The sequence below is a fragment of the Micropterus salmoides genome, unplaced genomic scaffold, assembly GCF_014851395.1.
Source record: "Micropterus salmoides isolate LMB-PRFRI ecotype aquatic unplaced genomic scaffold, ASM1485139v1 Ms_hic_scaffold_4, whole genome shotgun sequence".
Classification (NCBI taxonomy): Eukaryota; Metazoa; Chordata; class Actinopteri; order Centrarchiformes; family Centrarchidae; genus Micropterus; species Micropterus salmoides.
Genome location: NW_024043372.1, coordinates 17,343,057 through 17,365,157, shown reverse-complemented (window position 1 = coordinate 17,365,157; position 22,101 = coordinate 17,343,057). Strand labels below are relative to the sequence as shown.

The following is a 22,101-nucleotide window of genomic DNA, read 5'->3' as shown; positions in this document are numbered from 1 at the left end:
ATGAACTTAGAGCTACAAGATGGCTAGCTCAGCTTCATTCCCTGCTTCTCTGTCCTATCCAAAAGGCTACAAAGCCCAAAACATTTTTATTTATTTTTTTTTAAAGAGCCAAGCCAGCCATTTCCCCCTTTCCAGTCTTAATGCTAACTTAAACTAAGCAGCAGCTGGGTTTGGGTTCATATCTAGTGGACAGATGAGTGTCGTATTAATCTTCTCATTCACTGTCGGCAAGAAAGTGAAGAAGCGTGTAATCCCTTTTGTTGCATTTGTTCTTTGACCCCACAGTTAAAGACAGTACCACGAGTCAGTCAAAATGTCTCAGGCTACCAGATGAACACAGGCAAACATTTCCAGATCTGTAGCTAAGTCCATCTGCAGGATCCTACAGGCCTGATGTGTCCTTTTTTGTCATACAGAGGTTTCAGTGAGCAAAAAGAAAAAGAAGAAACACCTACATGGATTCTTGGTCACCTTTGATTTATTCCATTTGTCACTTAAAAGAGTACATTATCCATTTGTTGCTCTTTTTATTAGACAACCCTTTTGTCCTGAAGGTACAGCAGCCTAAAAATCCATTTCACCTTTTAAATGCCTTTACAATTGTTAAAGGATTCCCAATGCAATGAACAGAGCAGGTTTATCTGTTAAATTCTAAATTGTGTGTAAGCACAATAGGCCAAATTGGTTTCATAATTATGAGCCACAGCAATAATTACTAAGCTCACCTCAAATAAACCTTGAAGGAAAGTAGCTTGCATAATTTTTATCATTAGCATAATAAAGAAAAAACACCCTTCAGTAATAATGGCAGCTAGAAAGGTTAGCCAGATCCCTGGAATCTTTTTTCCAAGAAGAGTTACTAAAACATGACTGGAATAAATACAAACTGGCATATATTTCTGGATAGTTCGATATCTGGTTTTGATTCTATTAGACAGTCCAGTGGGTCTGTTTAGCTGTTATGTATGAACAATCATACTGTTCTTGAAGTGCATCCACTTTCGAGTGAAGAAATAATGCAAATCCCTTGCTTTGTCCAGAGTAAACTTTCTTAGAAAACTGTCACAGTTACAAATTAAAGACAGTATGAGGGAAAGAAGACAGTATTGTAAGCATCTTTGAACAAGTTAAAAAAAACACAGAAATGTCAAGAAATGGGTGATAGTGACTACATGGATTAACAGTTCTGAATTTGACAGACAAGCCTGCTTTGCATCAGGATTTCCAAAAGAAGCATCTGATCTAAATGACACCACTTCATGTCATGACTACACTGTACATCAAAGGGGCTATAGGTGGGATTTTAGCAGTAAAAACTGCCAAGATGGGTTCTCTAGATTTATGCTTCGGCAGTTGTTGGAATAACTCTCACAAACAGAGTTTTGTTGTCTAGAGATGTTACCGATGAATCAGCTGGCAGCTCTGAAAAACAGTGAGAGATATTACATAGTTACAAAGTGTGTTTGTTTATATTTATGGCTACAAAAGATCAGTTAAAAAAAAAAAAAAAAAAAAAAAAAAAAAGAACTCAAAAGCTCTTAAGCTGCTCAAACTGGGAGGGTAAATTAGTTTATTCAAATGAGATAATAAAAAAAGAGCATCCAAAAAACACTTACCATCATTAAGCAATGTGCTTTACATTTTTCATCCATAATGCACCATTTTATCACATCTTAATTGTGCGATCCTATCATAGACACTTACTCACTGACCTGTACACTTGAGGTTATGAGGACATCTAACCCTCCTCTAGCATTTCATTAATTTTAATATAACCTGTGGTGCAGGCCACACTAGTGAAACGCGTGTCATCTAAATAAAGAAAAAGTCATATTTTTAGTATCTGACAGCACACACAACACTCATTTGAATGCACCATTTTGTCAAATACATCTTATATTTGACTTTGTCAGCTGAAAACATTTGTAAGTAAGCTGAAAGCTGTTGGCTTTCCTTGCTTCAGCTAATTTCACCAAACTGTGAGATGTTTGGTGAAAATGAATAGAACAAGTTTTAAAATAATAATTTTCTCATTGGATTAAATGGCTGAGCATCTTGGGTCTCTCTCTCTCTCTCTCTCTCCTTCGCTACAATGTAACATTTTTCTCTCAGCCAGGGATTAAAATTTAATTCCCTGAATTCCAAACCTGCTCTGGAAACTGCTTTTCTTATCAGTGACATGTTAGATGATGGAGGTCAGAACTATCAATCTGATTTTCCCCACACTGTATATTTTCCCCTAACTATTGGCCTCAAGTCAGTTCATAAATCTGCTGCATGGATGCTAAAGTCAATATGATATCCTCCATCTTTTCATCTTACCCTGGGTGAGGTCCTGGTCCAGGTAGAGTTTGAGCCGTCTACTGCGAAGGCCAAAAACCTTGGCGGTCTCAGACAGCAGGCCCGAGTAGTCGAGCCCATTCTGGCCCACTGGGTTCACCAGCAGGAGGGTGCCCACCTCTCCTGTCTGGCACTCTGTAGGAGATAGGAAGAGTGTTGAAGAGAAGTGAACCAGACAGACTTTACTTCTTTTACAAATAAAGAAATGATTGGCTTGTTAGCAAGGCTTGTTTGCAAGTCCTGGGAAGGTATATGAACAAGCCTAAGCCTATCCATGGGAAAAGGCAAGAGACAGAAAGGAGGAATGATAGATCAAAAAAATAAGACGAGAAAAATAATATATACACAACAAGCACACAATTATTTTCCAAACTGTCAAACTATTCCTTTAAAATGAGTCCTATTTCAAAGATGAATGAAGGATTTTTAAGTGTGATTTTGTAGAGTGGTACTGCTAATTTCGGTTAAGTAAAAGATCATAGTAGGTTTTCCCCACTTAGAACCATTGAGAAATGCACCCTTTCTGGGTCAGACTGTGTGATTAGTGTGTCAAAAACAAAGAATCTGTTGGAGTTATGATGCTACATGCATTATGTTAAATGAAGTTTTGACTACACAGGCAAAACCGGTCAACAGGATAAATTCATTGTTGGTTTTGGTCTCACCTGGGGATTTGCTGATTATAATGAAAAAGTGTGACATTGGACTATGTGTGCATGTTTCTCACCAGCTGGTTGTGCATTGCAGAGCAGCAAGTTCACGTATGGACATAGGAGAGTGTCGGGGGTGGGGGCGGGTGCGGGGCCAGGGGAGGATGAGCCTGAAGTCACTGACAAAGTTTTACCGCTCAGAGCTTGAAGGTCTATTTTGCTGGTCAGCTCTGAAATGAACACACAATTGATAAAAACCTTTATACTTTTCCATTTCACTTCTAATCAGTTGGTAAAACTCATAATGTCAAACAAACTGGTGTGCAGTACAGTATGTGCATGATTAACATTACCTACACTGACTAAGTAGCTAGCTGAAAAGGCAGATGCTAAGTGTGTTTAGAACACAGTGTTTTCAGTTAAGCTAGCTAGCCTGATAGCCCGGTCACGTGTACATGCACAAATACTGGACCAATTAGTGCTCTGAACTTGTACACATGCATGTAATTATCACATAGGCATTAGCACAATTACAAACATTGTGAGGGGAAAAAAGGAAATAGATAAATCATTGTGTCTATAAATAAAATTATATATAGTTTTGGGTCTCCATATTAACTACACTTACTTTAGTCTTTACATGAGGTCATCATCTGTCTTTCTGAGAGGCTAAAACCAGTTCTCACCAGTCCCGTTATTGAAGAATCTGAGCCTGGTGTTATTAGTTCCAAAGATGCTGCTGCACACGTTCTTCAGCTTGTCCAAGTTTAGTCTGTTATCCCCTTTGGGGTTCTCCAACAGCACAACCCCCTCTGAACAAGAAACCAGTCAGACAGAATTACTAAATAAAAAGTTCAAGACAAGGTGACGGAACTTATCATATACATGCAAGACTACAGAAACCCTTGACGTTACTCCAAAAATGGAGTGGTACATATTCTGTCTTCTCAACAATAAGCCCAATTCAGTTTACCACAAACTGCAAAATAAGACACTTCTTTCGACAGTTTTAGGCTTGAAAAAGAGAATTCATTTTTGGCCTTGCCATGCGCTACCTTGTTCTTTGTTATTGACCTTCACCCTGATGTTCACATAGGTGCAAGCTGGTCCATTTAGAGCAACTCGAGGGGCTGAAGATCCCTTCACTATGGTTAACTCCAAGTCTGAGCCCTTCAGCTGCAACAAAGAAAAAGAAAAGAGCATGAAGGAGGCAAAGACAGAGACACAGTGACTTTTTATGTTCTTAACTGAAGTGTTCTTTAAACTAAAAATGTAATTGTGACTTGAACCCATAAATATATTTAGAGAGCAGTAATATGGGAGTCACTAAGTCGGATGTGCCAAACATTTTCATCATTAAAAAGATCCTAAAAACATTTTGGATATAAAATCAACCAACTCCACAAGAAAAGCATCACTTGCGCATATGATAACACACATTTGTCTGTTAACAGCGTGTTTAATAAATTTTGTAGGGCTGTGATACTAAACAAGCTGCCTGTTAATGTGAACTTGCATCACAGTTCGGCAAACAATAATCCTGCTTGCCAGATGTCCTTTCATACCTGAGTCTTTTCTTCTATGATGACGCTGGCGGTCTTAGGGACAGGGAAGGGCAACAGTGGAGCCTTGGTGGTAGCCAGGATAAATTCAGTGTGAGCCTGGATCACAGAGTCCAAGTACTCCCCCTCTGGCTGGCAGCGGTAGTAAACAGTTATTTCATCTGAAGGCACCAAATGGCCCTGTGAGTCAAGGGATTGAGAAACAGATAGTGGATTTTAATATATCAACATAAGTGAGAAAATATTCTAAAAGCACTGCTAAATAGCTCTTTAAAACAACAATGCACAATAATCTGCCATTTGGTTTAGACAAAACTGTTATCGGATTAAAACAAATGATTGCCTAAGGACGCAAAGAATCACAATTTTGCAACAACCAATTCTCTTCAAAGCTTTTTTCTAAAGTAAGGGGGGAATAAAGGAAGTAAGGGGGGTGGGATATACTAAATGGAAGGGTGGACAAAAGTAGAGAGGGTAAGGATTAAAAAGCAAATAACAGACAGTATATGGAACAAATAAAGGCAGAAGGCAACAAAGGGAGATATTTTATTGGATGAAAGCCCATCTATTTTGGCACTGTGTGCTGCCAGCTTCCTCTAACCTTGACACATTCAAACACATTGATCTCATCCTAATCTGCAGTGTGCAGCCGCGCACACACAAGTGCACAGCCGCACACATGTATATTGACTGTGTAGAACACATACACACACACTCTCCAATTGCAGTCTGTGGCTCAAGGGCAGAGGAATAACGTTAGCTAGATACAGAGGAGCAGTCAATCAATGGAGGAAGGTTTATAGGCTTTTCCTGCCAAGTCAAGGTACTGACCCTACCCTGAAGGGGCTGGTACAGTGCTTCTCTGTGTGTCATGTCAGATAGAGCTACGGAGATCTCCAGTTTGTGAGCAGTCCAATAAAACGAACAAAAAAAATTGGAAATACTCAACCCTGGATATACTCACACACAAAAACACAAACACCCACGTAAACACTGATAAAGACACACGCACACCCACAAACTACTACCAAACATGTCAAAGAATTGTTAAAAATTAATTCCCATCCCCAAGGTGGAAAATTCCTAACAGATCTCAGTTTGAAATAACTGGAGGAATTTAGCCTGGCCGGGATCCAGTGCACACCACTGCTATAGGGGCATGGAAAAAACTGTTTGTTGCTTGTGAAAACAAGGGGCTGTTGGCTAATCCGTCTTTACTCTCCAGACCACTTCAAAGCTCGAACATTAGAATCTGAAAGGGGCCAGACTGTAATTAAGCTTCCATTAAGCCTGCCTTATGATGGAGAAACTTCTAACTGTGACGCTGAAGTGGAAAGATTTCAAAACTGCCCTGACAAAATTAGCATGGGACATAAAGAGGAAGGTTAGAGGACGGGGTGATCAAAGGGGGAGGAAATGTAACAAAAAAATACAGCAAATTTACCTACGCTCAGTCTACAATTTAGGGCTGCAACTAACTATTTGTTTTACTATCAATTAATTGTCTATTAAATGCGAGGATCGCGGTTTGCTAGCGACATGCTACTTTTTTGTCTAAACAACGGTCAAGTGCAGAGCACCGAAAATTACAAATTGTAGTAAATCAGACAAAAATATAACCACATATATCCATTAATAATATTGTAGGTTAAATAATTAAAATTGAGTGTAAAAAGTAATATTAGGCTGTATACTCTACTTTAGAACTTAAATTTACTCTTTTTAACTCATTGTTTTTCAGTTCCTTTAGTTTCCTATTTTTTTGGTGTTGGTTAACATTTAAATAATCTATTCCCTGTTCTGGAACGCAACATTCACCATTTTCCTCATCACATTTCCACTTTTCCTGATGAATATATAATGACATGAGCCTGTCACATTCATATACATGGTATAAATTTAAACGGTAACCGATTATTTCCTGTTGATCAAAAATACTCGATTGATGACGTTTACCTCTACTATTTGATCAAACTAGGAAGGGGTGTGTGGTAAAGATGCTGTCAGGATTAGGATGTTTAAGAATAAAGATCACTGAAAGCAAGAACAGTGTTGTTGACAGATGCTTAACAAGGGAAAACTCTTGAAAGAGTATAGTTACACACAGAATTTTGTCTTATTCAGTCAGTCCTAACATGTCATGTTCCTAAATGCTTCTCAATACTCCGTCAATTTCCTTTCCCCTGCTTAATTGTCATTACACATTACTCATAAATTTAACTGCCTTGAATGGTACTTTGTCATCCAGTACAACTTCTCAAACTGCCTCAGTGGCATGTTTTGCTCACCCTGACACAGCCCTGATTACATGAATTGGCAAACTGTTGCAAATACGTCATAATCTATTCATTTCACACGGGATTGTCAAATTCACAGGCAGTGTGTTACGTGTCACTCTTGTTACCAGAGCTAGTGGTGCTCCTCAAATAACTGTCCCACCTTCTTGCGTAGTTTCTGAATGCGGTTGATGACCTCACGGGCAACGCCTTCGTCCAACATGGACTGGTCTGGGGAGACATCCAGCAGCACCAGGACCTAAAGGACAATGAGAGAGTTTAAGCTACACGTAGATGTTTGGCAATAAAACAATAATGAAAATGATCGCAATGTAATATTTCTCAAAAACAATATAACAAATGTTTCATACATAGTAACATTATTAATTTGAATCATGAAGGAATTTCCAATTAATTTTTATGGGGAAAGGGACTTAAAGAAAAATTTACTAATCGTATTTGTTGAAGAAGAAAAAAAAAAAATTCAGAATCATTTTGAATATTCTACCTCAGATTTGTGAAGTGATCCACTGTTTAGCATCAACTGTTTGTCATGTTCTAGACATAAGGAATAGTTTAAAACTGTAGTTAACCATCTAATTTCTTCAACTTTCACTCAGGAGGAAAAAATCAGCCTTTTAAATTTAAATAAATGTTGATTTGTCATTAATCATGATAATTATCGATACCAAACGACATGAAATGTTTTTATTGTGATAACATTTTTGGCCATATCGCCCAGCCCTAGCTACACGTTGAACTGATCACAGAACTGTTATGGCAATCAACTAATTTGACAACCAAGTCTGACTCATATACACACCTCAGTTTATTTACATTTACGAATCTGGGCCTACAGATAAAATTTTTTTGTCTTATTTTTATGTACAAATCAAAAAGATATTATACATTAATAAAATTGGCTTTACTTGTTGTATGTTATCCTTTGTAGAAAATGTTTACATATCAAATGTATAGATTCCTGACGATTGCTCATAGCAATCATTAAATTAAAAACTATTCAGTAATAGGGTTCACAAAATGAAATGGGCAAAATGTTTTTCTTAATATTATTTTATATTTAGGACAAATAGACAAATATACAATACTGACACAAATTAAAAAAAAAAAAAAAAAAAAAAAAGAATTTGTACTCTATACTGAAATTGTTTTAAAATCCTTATTTGTTTTTTTAATCAACTAAGTATGTACAGTAACCAAATCCAGGATGGCAGACTAACCGGGTGTACAACTTGGTGGAGATTGGAGGTGGAAATTAAAAGTCAGTGTGGTTTCTTGTACTCTCATCACATACACACCACAATCATTGCAATGCGTAAGACACAATAGCAGCAGAGACTGACCGAATTTCACATGACATGAAGACACTGAGGTAGTGTTCATCTTCCAATATTACAGTATTATAGTTTACTGTAGCCACTGAGTAACCAGACTCCTTCTCAGCATCGTGCTACAAACTAAAGATATGAAATACTCTACAGAAAACAAGAGTAGGCTTTATGAAATAAATCTGACATATACTGTTTACCAAACCTTTATAATGTTAAAAAAAGAAAAAACACCCAACCAAGCAGCAATAATGACAATATTGTAGTCTGTGTGAGTCACTAAAGTAAAATGAATGTCATGTTGTGTAAGGCTGAGCTGCTGCCAGACCTGAACACTTTAACATGGGAAGGAGGGAAAGAGATGAGAGGGTGACAGAGAAAAGTACACAAACCAAACAGAGAAACGGTATATGAGAGCAAAAGAGAACAGAGAGATCGACAGATGGCTGCTGGAGAGTCGGTTCGAGCAAGCGAGAGTAACACAGAATTAAAAAGCCAACTCAGTAAACTGGTATTAAGGTGCAGCCGTGTGGTGTGTGTATACGGTTGGAGGAGCAGTGATTAGAGTGGGCCTGTGGGAAACGCATACGTGCTGGTTTCCACTTAGCCGTGAAATGATTTCATACATCACACTCACAGTAAAGACACATAAATGTATTTACAGTATATGGCAGCTTAGTGCAGGAGAGCAGCATTTCGGGTTTTTTTTTAAAGACCAGGTTACATTACACTTAGTAATACAACTGTTAGTAGCAGTAAGGAGAGAAGAGGGGAGTAGGGGAGAGAGTGGATGTGTGTGCATTTCTGTACCTTTTAGTCTGTGTTATCTAGTGATTAAAATTTTAGAACAAATTGATGAACTGAATGGTCATTTTGCAAATTATTTGTAACCCTTTGTGTTATAAAGAGGCAATGGTGGCCCTTAAGGTTAGAGAAGCGAGATTGTGAGCGGGAGGATGAATGTTAAATGCGATCAAGGAGTTGAAAGAGAAGAACGATACCACCCTCACATCTGTGCTCTAAATATGAAGCTACAGCAAAGTTGTTATGTTTCGGTTTTTGTATGAATTAAACAAGCGAAATATAAAAAGTGTTATTTAATGAGCTTTAGAGGTGAGGGGTGGCAGATTGTGTAACTTTTGGACAGAACCAGTCTCACCGTTACCTCCTGTTTTTTGTATTTGCACTAAGCTAATGGTGGCTTTATATTTCAAGTACAGATACAAGAGTGGTATAGATTATTCTCATCCAACTCTCAGCAAGAAAGCAAGAAGTTTCCAAAAGTTCAAACCATTTCTTTAATAAAAAGGTGTTTTCATAGTCTCTAAGTTGGTACATAACATGCATGACAATACTACACATTTATTTAAAAAATTCTCTAGAGTTCAGATTAGGTCTAGTGATTTAAATAAAATTGTATTTTGATATTCCATACAATCACATTTAACTGACGCTTTTATCCAAAGCGACTTACAATTGCTCTATATGTCAGAGGTCGCAAGCCTCTGGAGCAACTAGGGGTTAAGTGTCTTGCTCAGGGACACGTTTGTGTGTCACAGTGGACTTGAACCCAGGTCTCTCACACCAAAGGCATGTGTCTTATCCACTGCTCCATCACCACCCCACAGAGAAGGAACATCTATTTTTAAGCTGCCTGAAGGCAGTCCAGTGAGGAGGAGCCCCATATTGTCTTGCCAACAGCTCCATATCTACTTAACCCCTAATTTAAGAAGGGAAGCTAAAGTTGTTCAGAGATGTAGAAGAATAAAATCCCCTGTCCTGAAAGGCGTTCAACTTGCGTGCAAAGGTATCTAATGCAGAAATTCTTGGGATTTAAATTTCAAGCATACCTGTGCATCAGAGTGTGCTTCATACTGTGCGGCTGAGCCAGAGCTCTGGTTGAAGGTGTACATCAGCCTGAGGTCCTCCTCATGAAGCTCATGGCTGTCCACCATGATGGATCCTACAAAATTAACCACAACAACAAGAAAATGTTCATAGCCGTAGTTATATTAAAGATCATTCTAGGCAGTTCATAGAAAAAACGGTATGCATTCGTAATGTGCTGTTCATACAGAATTCAATGCCATGAAACGCTACTGTGCCTCAGCACCATCAGTCCACATTCAGACCACATTTCTGAACAACCATGAATTTTACAGTCCACACATAATTCACCAGGGGGCATGAAAATGACTAAATAAAACTATACACTCATTAAAAAAAAGTTTGCTACCACAAATATAGGATATTCCTCTTGTGTTAGGATATTCTTGGTAACAATCATGTAGGAGAAATTGATGTGGTAGTGCCTAAAGAGCGAATCATAATAAAACTGTCTAGCACAAAGTTGGTTAGATGACATATAATATAAGGAAAATGACCACCAACATCACTATAAAATATTTAAACTAGATAATAACATAATATTTAATAATATTTCCTCCTAACTGTTGCTAATAGGGAGATAGAAACTATAATACCCAGAGTCTGATAACAGAGAACGGATCATTTAAGGGATGAAAATGCATTGATGCATTTGAAAATGATATATTACTGTGGCCCATTATGATTAAATCAATGCTGGCTACAGACTTAAAAGCAAATTAATGATAATCAATTTAGTGCTCCACTATTCTTCTAATTTAAATTGGAATAAATTACCAACAGATTGTAAGAAATCTGTCTTTATTTGGCGGTGTCTTTCGCTTGGGAAGGATTCTTGAAATGGTTTTAATTACACCCAATCATACTGAATAAAGTGCTCTCTTAACTTGCATGCAGGCAGAGGCTTTGTTTTGAATTAGCTGGGGTCTGGACAATACTTGCACTGTGAGATTCCGTACATTGCAGTCTTCCTGGTCACATCCACATAAGATTGGAGCTTTTAAACAATACAGCAAACCCAATCTAGTCAGGTTTATATCTCCACTTAGCCTGTGGCAGCAATTACCCATGTCTGTGTTGTGACTAAAACCATGACCGTGTTCTCCTCTCCTCTCTACTTCTCCACACCCAGAGGCTGGGTGAAACAGTCACTCCGTTTCTCTCTAATCCTAGATTTCCGCGCTTTGATTTCCTGTGTCCCTCCCTGCTTCTCTGCTCTTCTCCACCTTCTCTCTTAACCTCTTTTCTTCTACCACCATCAAAATGATGGGATCAAAGGCACAGATAAGAAAATAATGAGTAATACAACCAATGGCTATGAACCCACAATCAGTTTCTAGCCAAATTGCCACCTTTAAAGTCTAAATTGGAACAAGGGTTTTTGAGTCATGGATTCTGAGCAAGAAATTGCTCAAGTGACTCTCAACTGAATGTGAGTCGTTATCTTCAGAGACAGTAGTTACATTCCACTGACTGACTTATAGTTAACAGATTTATTTTGTTGTTTTACTCCACCTTTCTTCCCGTCCTTTCTGATTTTGTTACGGTCAGAGCCCGGCTAGCTTTTTTCCCCTTTTCCAGTTTTGTGCTAAACTAATGTGACTGGCTGCCAGCTGTAGCTTCACATTAACCGTGTTGAACTGATCCTTTAAACAAAGATAAGCAATGCATTATACAGTTGAAAACTTTAAAATGGGTTTGTACACACAAACATCACATCTCGTCTGTGATCACAAGTCAATTAAATATTACTTGGAACCACTGTACACACTTTCATTTGTGTGTTTCAACCGTCCTCTGTACCGCTTTCCTTCCATCGCTCATCCACCCTTTTTCCTTCCAATAAGATAGACTTCAAACATCCAAGTGACTGGAAATGTTAAGTTCCCACAGCCCAGCTGACCTCCACTGCTTCTTTCCTCAGAGACTCGGGGGGCTCTCCTCACCTTTCTATAATTGGACAAGATACCTTGCACTGCTTTGATCTGTACTCGAGCTCTGATTATAGTTTCAGTATGGTTAGGGTCTGCCTTCTGAGGATAAACTGTCTGTATTCAGCTTCATTGGAAGGATTCATAAGTTGAGTTTGTGGTTAAAAAATATGATTTCAACTGCAGCAAGAGTGCAGTTGAATGCAAAATCCTATAATGACCCTAACCTCTCTAACTATTTGGTAAACAAAATCACTGCTTACTGATTAAGTTGTAAGAGAAGACAAGTACTTGTCATGTGTAAATACAAACTAGTCAAGCACATTAGCTTTCTGAAGTACATTCTCACTGCTGAAAAGTTTTAGGGATTTTCCTTTGCAGCCCGGGTTCAATATTTAAGTTATGGGTTCACAGATTTTGTGCTTTTTTTGCACACACAGCAATACCTGTCTTCTGGAAGGACTCTAGCTGTTCGCTGGTGAGCTCCTTGATGGAAGCAGCGACAGCTTTGAAGGCCCCTTTCAGTCTCTTGCCCAGCACCATGTGGTCCGGCTCGGCTCTCAGACTGATACCGTACTTGTCCTTGTCTGTTGACAATGTCAACTGTCGCACATTAAGCTCCTGGAGGATTAAAAACGCACACAAACACTATATCTTAGAAAAAGTAAAGTAATTGTTTTGTAGTTACCTGTACATTGTAAATATCAGTACCAGAGATATTACGGTTGCCAAAAAAGTCATTAACAAAACTGTAAAGAAACAAACAACAAAAGTTACAAAAACTAACAAAAGTTAAATTAAATTATGAATACAATTACTGTTAAACCCTGTGTTTTCATTATATTTGGTAAAAAAAAAAAAATGAACATGAATTATATAAACACTGCATCTGTCTCAAAATGTCTCAAAAGAGATAGCATAACTGTTAAAAAAAAAAATAAAAAAAAAAAATAACACAACACACACACAAAGAAAAACATAACCTGTAAGATACACATTGAAAAGTAAATTACAAACTAAATAAAAATACAAGAAGAAAATTTAAAACTTTCAATACCCCAGGCATTTACTGTAGAGAGCAAATCAATAATGGATTTGAGTGTCTTTCACTCAAAGAGTAAGTCAGTCAGTAAGCCATTCCTCCTACTCAGTCAATATTTCTGCCTTTCAATACGTTTCATTCATTATAAATGGAAAGAGAAATCAGTGATGCAGTCATATCTGATGAAGTAATAGAAATACTAAATTTAGTCATACTGACACCCACCCCGGCCTGCCATACACAACTTCTTTCAGTCAATCACACTAAAAAACTGACTGAGACTGAGTTTGAGCTGACAGAGAGCAGAGATAAGCCACTGTAGTGGGCTGAGTGATAAACCTAAGGGAAGGGTGCGGGGTTGAAAATTGTTGAAACTTCTGTTTTGATCAATCCGTGCAAAATTGCACAAAAAAACCTTTATAATGAGGTCTGTGTGTGTGATGACATAGAAAGGGACAATATTTTACACCAACTGATCATCTTCATCAATCAGAACCATTCAGGATTTACTCCTGTGCTTGGTGTGAATTGCTAAGTTGCTGTGTCTTCTGTTTTTCCACAAGTTAAGACTTCACCACTGGCCAATAAAGTTGTCACACCCATGAAATATGTCGGTGCTGGTATTGGTGCCAATAGTATCCACTACTCTGTACATCAGAAAAGGTTAAGCTGAATGCTCCTTTACATCCTGTAGGAGTCAAATTAAAAACTGTAATTACTCCATACATCTGCTGTAAAGGGCCAATAAAAATACATTTATTCACTCGGAAAACAAGTCAGCCATGAAATCAATCAATCAGTAAGTCGATTTAAATAGTCATGGCATACGACAGAACTTTTAAATGTCTGTATGTTCCACAATGGTGCACATTTAGGTACTGGTAAAAGAAATGTCAATGAATCACAAGGAATTACTAGATAAATAGTAATAATTATAGAATAATAAAGGAATTTAAGTAAAGGCAACGGTGAAAAGGTGAATCCAGACTTCATCTACCCAACAGTCAAAAGCTCAGCACTACTGAAACTACATCACACCAACACTGTAAGCGAGTTTGAAGGTTCTTCCCTGGGCTGCATGACCTCAGACTGCTCTCAATTCTGATCAAATAAACCTTGTTTACTGGAGGGAAGCTGGGAAGCTAGAAGTCAGCAATGTTAAGTGTTCCCCACCAGAAAGGAAACACGGTGAGAGATAACAAGAAGCTCAAACTTAGATAAAACTTGAAGGATGCAACAGGAGCACTTTTCCGACGTGAACCTTCATCTGTAAATGTTGTGTCAATTTTCCTGGTCAGTATCATATGGGAACGGCAGCTGGAATTAATTTTTCGAACGCATCAGTAATTTCTCAGCTTGGGACATAGACAAGACTTCACAAAATCTTTTTAGCGGGAACAAAGCCGCAGCATTCCCAGGTAAAGCAGGATGTTGGAGGAGTCAGCTGTGGAACAGCATCGACTTTTTGAGCTTTGTTGGTGGAAAATCAGACCCAAAGACTAAAGGGATGATATCAGTGTAATGGCTTCCTGTACTAAGAAGCTATTACAATTAGCCTGTCTAATGTCTGAATAGTCATTTTTCTAGTCTCTTGGACTGCACACAACAAACTTTTGTAATTAATCTGCACTTTCCAGTGCACAACTATGCACTGATGGCACCTTAAATTGCAATAACCTAGTTTTATATAGTAAGGTTACCAACAGGTTGTATGACTAAAATAACATCTACCTTACCTCGAAAGTTAAACATATATACAGCAAGCAAGCACATAATGTAGCAGGCCCTATATGTGAAACATGAACTATAATGATAAATATTACTGTGACTATGACGTACACAAACACATTAACAGTTATATAATATTTCCATTTGCTGGAGAAGAAAAACAGCTCGTGTTTGCACTATATATTTGATGAGGGGTTTGTGTGTGGAGTAGATCAAATGTGAAACTAGCCATCTGCTCCACCTCCTTCTTAAATTATCCAAGCCCAGAAAATTAAATTACAGCTGAAGATACAAGCAGCGTATGACGATGTACACTGTCTTTGGTACATCCCCTCTATCAAGTCAACATACTGGCTTTGGAGTGCCAACAAGGTTGTAGAGGATGTTTCTCTTTAACTGATAACTGATCAAAGCACAGCAAACAGACTAAAATAGGGAAACACTTATAGTAAAGGCAAGAAGAAGAAGCAGCACCTCTTGAAACAGAGCACAGATAAAATTACACTTTACCAAAACAACATTAAGAATATAAACAATGGATATTCTTGGTTTGAAAGAAATAAAATAAATAAATGTACAAAGGACAGTTTACTTACTTCCAGGATGTATTTCTGCAGGGACTGGATGTCTCTGAGTGCCTCTGGGTCCTGGTGAATAACTACCACCTCCTTCAATGGATACTGAAATACACACAAACATTACAGTTGGTAATTAGTTCCAGTTCCAAAAGCACAAATATAGGGTTGCGTAATCAACACCACAACCATATCTATACAATGCTAGGCCCAGTGCACTAATATGACAAAACCAGAAACACTAAGGGGAAATCTATAGGACAGTTACTGGAACTCCTAGCACGGTGCAAAAATTACTAGCTACAAATATTGATATTTGTAAGTTACGAAATCTCATAGCAATATAGTGACAGATATTCATTTTTTTTTTATATATAAACATTTTTCATAGGGATCCCAGAAAGAATTGTGAACAAGTAATGCATGGGACGCTTTACACCTTGAGTTTTTTCCATACGCTAGAGTGAATGAATGGAGAGGGTAAAGCTGATGATTCACCTTGACGGGCAGGGTCTTCCTGTCTCGAATCACTCTGCCCAGCTCAATCACAGACTGCATCTGTGAGACAGCCCTCTCAATGCGCTTGTCAATCACACTCTCCCTGAAAAACAGGAACACGAATCAAGAAAATCTAAGTATCACTGCATCATAAGCAGAGTTACAATGTTATGGTTTGGTTTAAGAACCCTCTTAACTCAGCAGGATGGGTCATACTGGAGAGATTCAGACGTTTAAGCGCTGCTTTCTCCGAGTTTTAATCTGCAACTCTATACCTAGTGAGACTTTTGCAATTGTAATGGGTGGTGCCTGACTTGAAATTGCTATTCTATTGAGGAAAATGAATAATAAGAGCGTGACAAGGTTAGCACCACACATCTAAATAAAGACAGTTCAGAGCCAGCAGCGCCAGAGTTTAACTCAGGAATATCCACTAATAAGGTAGACTGAGACTTCCACCTCTGAACCCCAATTATAGCTGCACAGCCACTGATAATCAGCATAATCAGCCCCAACTGTTTGCGGGAACATAGACTGTGTATGTGTGTACGTGCACAATGCTTATTCATTTATTCCCGCAGTGTGCTTCTGCGTGTGTGCACACAACAATTGAGTAAAATGAGAGAGGAGAGGACGCCAGGGACAGCCAATCATTTAATGAGTTGATTGAGGAGCAGCTGTTCCCACCGCCTGATTGGTAGCTGACCTTTGGGAAGGGGGTGAAGTAGTCCCATTCGACAACAGGAAGGACACACGGCTAATAAAGCAGTAGCACTGAGTGCTGCCTAAATGACAGGGGAGATCAAAACATCACACAAACTATTTTCCTTTTGCTAAATCAAATGGATGTTTAATCATGTCAGTTTGGTTTGTCATGTTTTTTTTTTTTACAGTTAAGGATGATGCAATTAAGTCTGAGCCATTAGAAATTTCTTTACAAAACTGATCAGCCACCAAGGCACACATTTTACTGAAGTAACTGAAGTGAAGGGAATGACATGATCATATTTTGTTAACAGTCAACACAGGCCCTGTGCAGTTCTGCATGGGTGTTTCTAGGTCTCTGTTAAAAGTGCACAACTCCCATCACAGGCACCATACCCCCAAAATACAAGGTTAGGCTGATTTAAGAGAAGATAGCGGTGAACTTGAAGGAGGATGTCTTGAACCTGGTTGCTGGTTGGAGCTGACTTTGTACCCCTGTGGAAAATGCATCATCTGCGATTCCTTTTTATCACCCAGATAAAAAAAGCCTTGCATTTGACACATGAGCAGACAAAGATTTGCTTTTGAGCAGTCTCTGAGGAGATTTTCTCTATCTACTGAACCAACGGATCCCTTAAAATAACACATATAATAGTAAATATAAAAATGGAAAGTTCAGAATGGTGGTGTGTGAACTGATAACACAGAGGAAGATGAAGGAGCGAACAGCAGGAATGAAGAGAAAAAATGGTTAAGACACAAAGAGAACAGCCTGACAGTTATGTAGAAACTACAGTGGACTCTCGCCCATTAAAAGCTTCTACTCTGAGGAGTTCAGAGTGTAATACGATTGTAAGACCACACTGTCTGGATCAGTAGTGGACATCCTGTGAAACAAGGCGCTAACACAAGGAGGGTTTGCTGTGTGAGCCAGAAAGTCTCCATCGCATCGGCCACTTTCAGAAAACATGGTTAGTGACAACTCTCAGGGCACTTTTGCCACTGAGTAATCATATCAAGTGGAGGACAGATCATTCAAAGTTCCCCTTTAATGTAAATGGCAGTCACTGTCCCTAAAATTTTATTTGTTTTATTGAAGGATCTTTCAAACCTGACTTGGGGCAGCATTAGATAGTGGATGCTGCCACGTTCCTTCTCTTCGACAGACGCGGGGTCGATGAGGTGACGCAGATTTTGGTACATCATCTCTGTAATGAAGGGTGTGAAGGGGGCCTGAGGGGGAGGAGGCAAGAAACAAGCAGACAGGAAAGAAAAGGGAAGAGGAGGAGGATTGTTAGATGCTCTGTACTGTCGTTATTTTACATTTTCTGACAATGGTTTAAAAGTCAGATGCAGCTCTTAAATCAGCATACAAAACACACTCCCTCAGATGGTGCAAAAGTTCAAACAGAACTGTGCCAGAGTGAGGTTACTTCTTACGTGATTCTCTTCCATTTCGAGCACGGTTAATTAATTTGCATAGCCCACAGCTGATCTGTATTGACAGGGGCTAGGCTAACTGCTTCTTGGCGTGCCTCTCGCCTCACATGCAAACATCTTCCAACGTGTTATAAATAAAAAGTCCTACTGCTAATGAATTATTCATAGCCATGCGAGCGCACACGCACACCTCCCTCATACCAGCAGTATTTCTTTGTGTCTTGTATGCACAAAAGCACAACCTTACCACGACATATTTCCTCCATACCAATCTCTTTTCTCTCTCAGACTCTCACACGCTCAGACACACAGAAACAGTATGACTCACCATCAGCCTGCACATGGAGAACAGGACACTGAAGAGGGTTTCCAGCGCCCACAGGCAGTCCTCAGTGCCACTCTCTCCCTACAAAGTTCACACACACACAAAAATACAGTCAGTCCCCTTGGACCAGTGAAAAGATAGACTGATAGATAATCAAAGACTGATTGCTATAAAATGTCCACAGATGGAGGCTATGATGAAGAGACTTAGATGTAGCTTAAATCACCCATTTCCATTAACCGAATGAATAATTTATATGCTTATCAAAATAACAACATAAATAGTTAAAGTGCAGCATCATCTATATTATTCATTTGTGTATTCAATTATACTTTGACTCATCAGATCCTACTGCTACTAGTGATTGTCACACCTGGTACATTTTAGTCATTGGCTACCATTTAACTGCTGTTAAAAACCTGCACCTTCCTTACACAAAAACTAATTTAACTCTAAACAAGTAGTATATCAGAGAGGTTTTCTCACCTTAAGACGACGTCTGTTGGTCCTGACATACCAGTTGGTGAGCATGTCCACAAACTTGACCAGGCGAGGCACAACAGTGTACAGGCGGTATGCTGCAACAAGTAAGTGCTGTCAGTTTATTTACTACAGAAACACGAATACTGGTGGGATGGTTCCTGGAAGCAAAGATTAGCTGCGTGAGTGCGTGTTTTGAGAGTGTGTGTCTCACCATCCATCTCAGCCTTGAAGAACTGGATGAGGGACTGTGTGAAGGACTGAATCCATTTGTCCATGATGTTGTCACTCTGCTTTGACGTGTTTTCGTTGTACATGAACCCAATCTCATCCTCCTAACGCATAAATACAGAAGTACACACACAAAAGAAACAGTTAAATGAACACACTAACACAAGTTACCATTTCTTAAATCATCCAACAATTTCATTTGATAAACAGAACAAGAGCACACAATATAGAGAGCCTAAGTCCCTCCCACTTCATCGCCCACAATGTGACCTTTTTTGGGGAAAAATATTTTCGGTAGTCAGTGGCAAGAGACAACACATTTTCTGATCCCGTATGAATTGTGCGCAGAATTATACATGTTGCTGTCAGTTTAAAATATACATTTGAAAATGAAGAAAGTTACAGTTTGTTGTAAAACTGCCATAACAAGACTGTGAAAATATGTAATTACAAAAACCACAAACCAAAAAGTCACTTATGTGACGACATCATTTTTTCTCTCCATGGCTGACGCTAATGTTACTGAAGCTAACGTTAAAGAACTGACGTGTAGATGATGTGATGAAAGGACCAAGAGTCATTGGATTACACACCAGGTGAGATACATTTGTGCACGGAACATAGCTAAGTTACTAAGTAACCAAGCAATGAATGTTAGGTGGCCTTTCAGCATTAAAATGTTGGTGACATATTGTGTGAGAAGAGAGATGTAGTTCATTCATCCATTTCACACAAAACAAAATTTTACTTTACTGTTTTACAACAGACTGCGACTTTCTTGACTTGAAAAAATCTCTTTTAAATTGACAAACATCATATGTGTAATCTTAGTATTCAACGGCGAGTTGTCTCTTGTAATTGACTACCTATATTTTTGCCGAAATAAGGTCACACAGGGCGGAAATGAGGGGCTTTCTATTATTGATGTGAAGTAGCTCAATGCCTCAAATAGCACAATGGTAAGAATGGTCAAACATTTAAAAAGGCTAGTACATGGTAAATTCATTTATAAACACTTCAAAAACATACAACAAAAAGTCCCCAGCTGGACTCAACATGGACTCATGCTGCGGTCCATGGTCGCTGCCTTAAATCTCTAGTCCACAAGACGTGCGCCATCATTCTGCATTTTTCAGCCACAAGCTGAACTTGAACTACAGCGGTAACACTGATTGCAAGTAGCTCAAACTGCTTTCTTTGTCTGTAGGTGGCAACAGTGACATTATTTAATTTGCAGGTCAGAGGGGTCTATAATTTCCGCAGGTTGACAGGTGTACAAGTGGTCATGGACAGGAACTGAAGAGCTACAAAGAATCAGCCTGCTGAAGCAAAATTCTGATTTCTTTTTTAAAAGTACTCCCACAGGAGCCGAGACAATCTGAATAAAAGTTTTCTGATTCAGATTTTCTTTTTTTCATATTAGACCCAAATACCCAACCATCTGTTAACCAATGACATAGGGACGTTACAGGAAGGTATAACTGCAGCTATTACTACTAATTTCATGGCACAAAGTAATTTCCTTTTTGTACCAATGATTACCTAATACCTCTTGGTTAAGAACTGTAATAAACTGCTGAACTATCAAGCAATACTGTTGTTTTCAGACCAGGAATAGCTAAAGGAACATTGTAGGAGTTGTGGAAGTAATGACCTGTTATTATGTTCATTACATATGTACCTTCTGTAACCTTTGTACATTCTGCACCAGGAAGCGATAGGCATTATACCACGGCAGGAAGACATCCTTCAACACGTCTCGCACTCCCTCCTCTTTGAAACGCAGGTTATCAGCTCTCACTACAGGAGAGTTGATGAGGTACAGTCTACAAAGAGAGACAGTGAAGGAGTTGATGAGTGTGGCCGGCTTTATTATGAGTGAGTGAGAGCATACAATGTGTACACAGGCAATAACTTAAGTGTGTATGAGTGAGTGAGGCAGTTTGCTGTATGGGTTAGTGGCGCTACAAAAATTAAGTAAGTTTGTTCTCGTTGAGGACAAAGAGATGTACATAATGGTATACAGAACAAACTTTGCAAAACTGAGAGGTGTTGCCCCATTTACACATTCACCAAAGTTACTATATATGCACTATATAGAAAGGTGCAGAGCATCATAACAAGTGTGTGGGAAAACAAAGTTTGCACCCAGACAGATAGTTTAAACTTAAGTAAACAAAATCACGCATTCTGGAAGAGATAGCAACATGTAACTCAAAGTGAAAGCAAACTTGTCAAGTGCCAATCATTTTATGCGGTTTACAACTAATATGTTAAGATTTGCTGTTTCACTTGATATTGGCAAGTTTATTAAATGGTTATTTCTTTTGAAATGTAACAAGTAACAATTTGGTTTATCTTGATTTTTCTCTTATAATAATGATAGATATTTCCTCAGCCACTGTGCAATATTAGTATCTGGGTCAGCCAGGGTATATTTCTATATCTGGTTTGTAAAGCCTGAAACAACTACATGCCTTTTTTTAAATTGTAAATCAGTGTGGTCCAGGTATGCCAGCGGTCCAAATGTCCCCATTGAACTCTGGTAAAAACTGGAACCAACAAATTTTGTGAAGAGGCTACTCAAACCCCGCTCAAAACGTCTTGCCACAACAGTCAGAGTGTAACACTAATCTTTATATGGTCACAATAAAAACACAACAAGACACTTAATGGACACCAGTGAAGGAAAGCTGTGCGGCGAGATGCATGTTTTTAATGCAAAGCTATTCAGCTGTCAAACATATCTGGATTGGATTAGCTTTACCAATTAGGCTAAATGTCCACCTTGAATATGTTTTGTGCAAATTTCTGGGCCAAAACCAAATTTTATCAACATCGTCTCAGTGCAAATTAATCTCTTGTCTTCATAAAAGCCGGATAAACACACTGTTGACATGACAGTGACAGAAAATCTGAGTAATGCATATCAATATAATAGTCTGTGGCAGAAATAAGCACACAGCGTAGACTGGTTAGAAAAGGTTTTGATGATGATTCTGGAAGCAAGCTATCATGATGCAACTTCGTGCAATAGGCCACGAGCGATTTTTAATAGCAGCAACACGAAGACAAATTTTAA

The 22,101-nt window shown here is 38.6% G+C and overlaps 1 protein-coding gene across 2 annotated transcripts in view; it reads right to left on the bottom strand.

The window, feature by feature from the left end:
- Window positions 1-456: 456 nt before the first annotated feature.
- Window positions 457-22,101, bottom strand: part of iars1 (isoleucyl-tRNA synthetase 1) — a 54,304-nt gene continuing 32,659 nt past the window's right edge. For both annotated transcript variants that reach the window (XM_038695922.1, XM_038695921.1), the window contains exons 19-34: window positions 20,701-20,845; window positions 19,003-19,123; window positions 18,795-18,886; window positions 18,312-18,389; window positions 17,655-17,776; window positions 15,839-15,941; window positions 15,362-15,445; window positions 12,442-12,616; window positions 10,028-10,140; window positions 6,992-7,087; window positions 4,556-4,732; window positions 4,046-4,166; window positions 3,677-3,802; window positions 3,068-3,220; window positions 2,323-2,475; window positions 457-1,422 (exon numbers count right to left, since the gene is read on the bottom strand). In XM_038695922.1, the coding sequence (XP_038551850.1) occupies window positions 1,340-1,422; window positions 2,323-2,475; window positions 3,068-3,220; window positions 3,677-3,802; window positions 4,046-4,166; window positions 4,556-4,732; window positions 6,992-7,087; window positions 10,028-10,140; window positions 12,442-12,616; window positions 15,362-15,445; window positions 15,839-15,941; window positions 17,655-17,776; window positions 18,312-18,389; window positions 18,795-18,886; window positions 19,003-19,123; window positions 20,701-20,845 (1,942 nt within the window). In that variant the 3' untranslated portion in view covers window positions 457-1,339. The remainder of the gene's footprint in view (window positions 1,423-2,322; window positions 2,476-3,067; window positions 3,221-3,676; window positions 3,803-4,045; window positions 4,167-4,555; window positions 4,733-6,991; window positions 7,088-10,027; window positions 10,141-12,441; window positions 12,617-15,361; window positions 15,446-15,838; window positions 15,942-17,654; window positions 17,777-18,311; window positions 18,390-18,794; window positions 18,887-19,002; window positions 19,124-20,700; window positions 20,846-22,101) is intronic.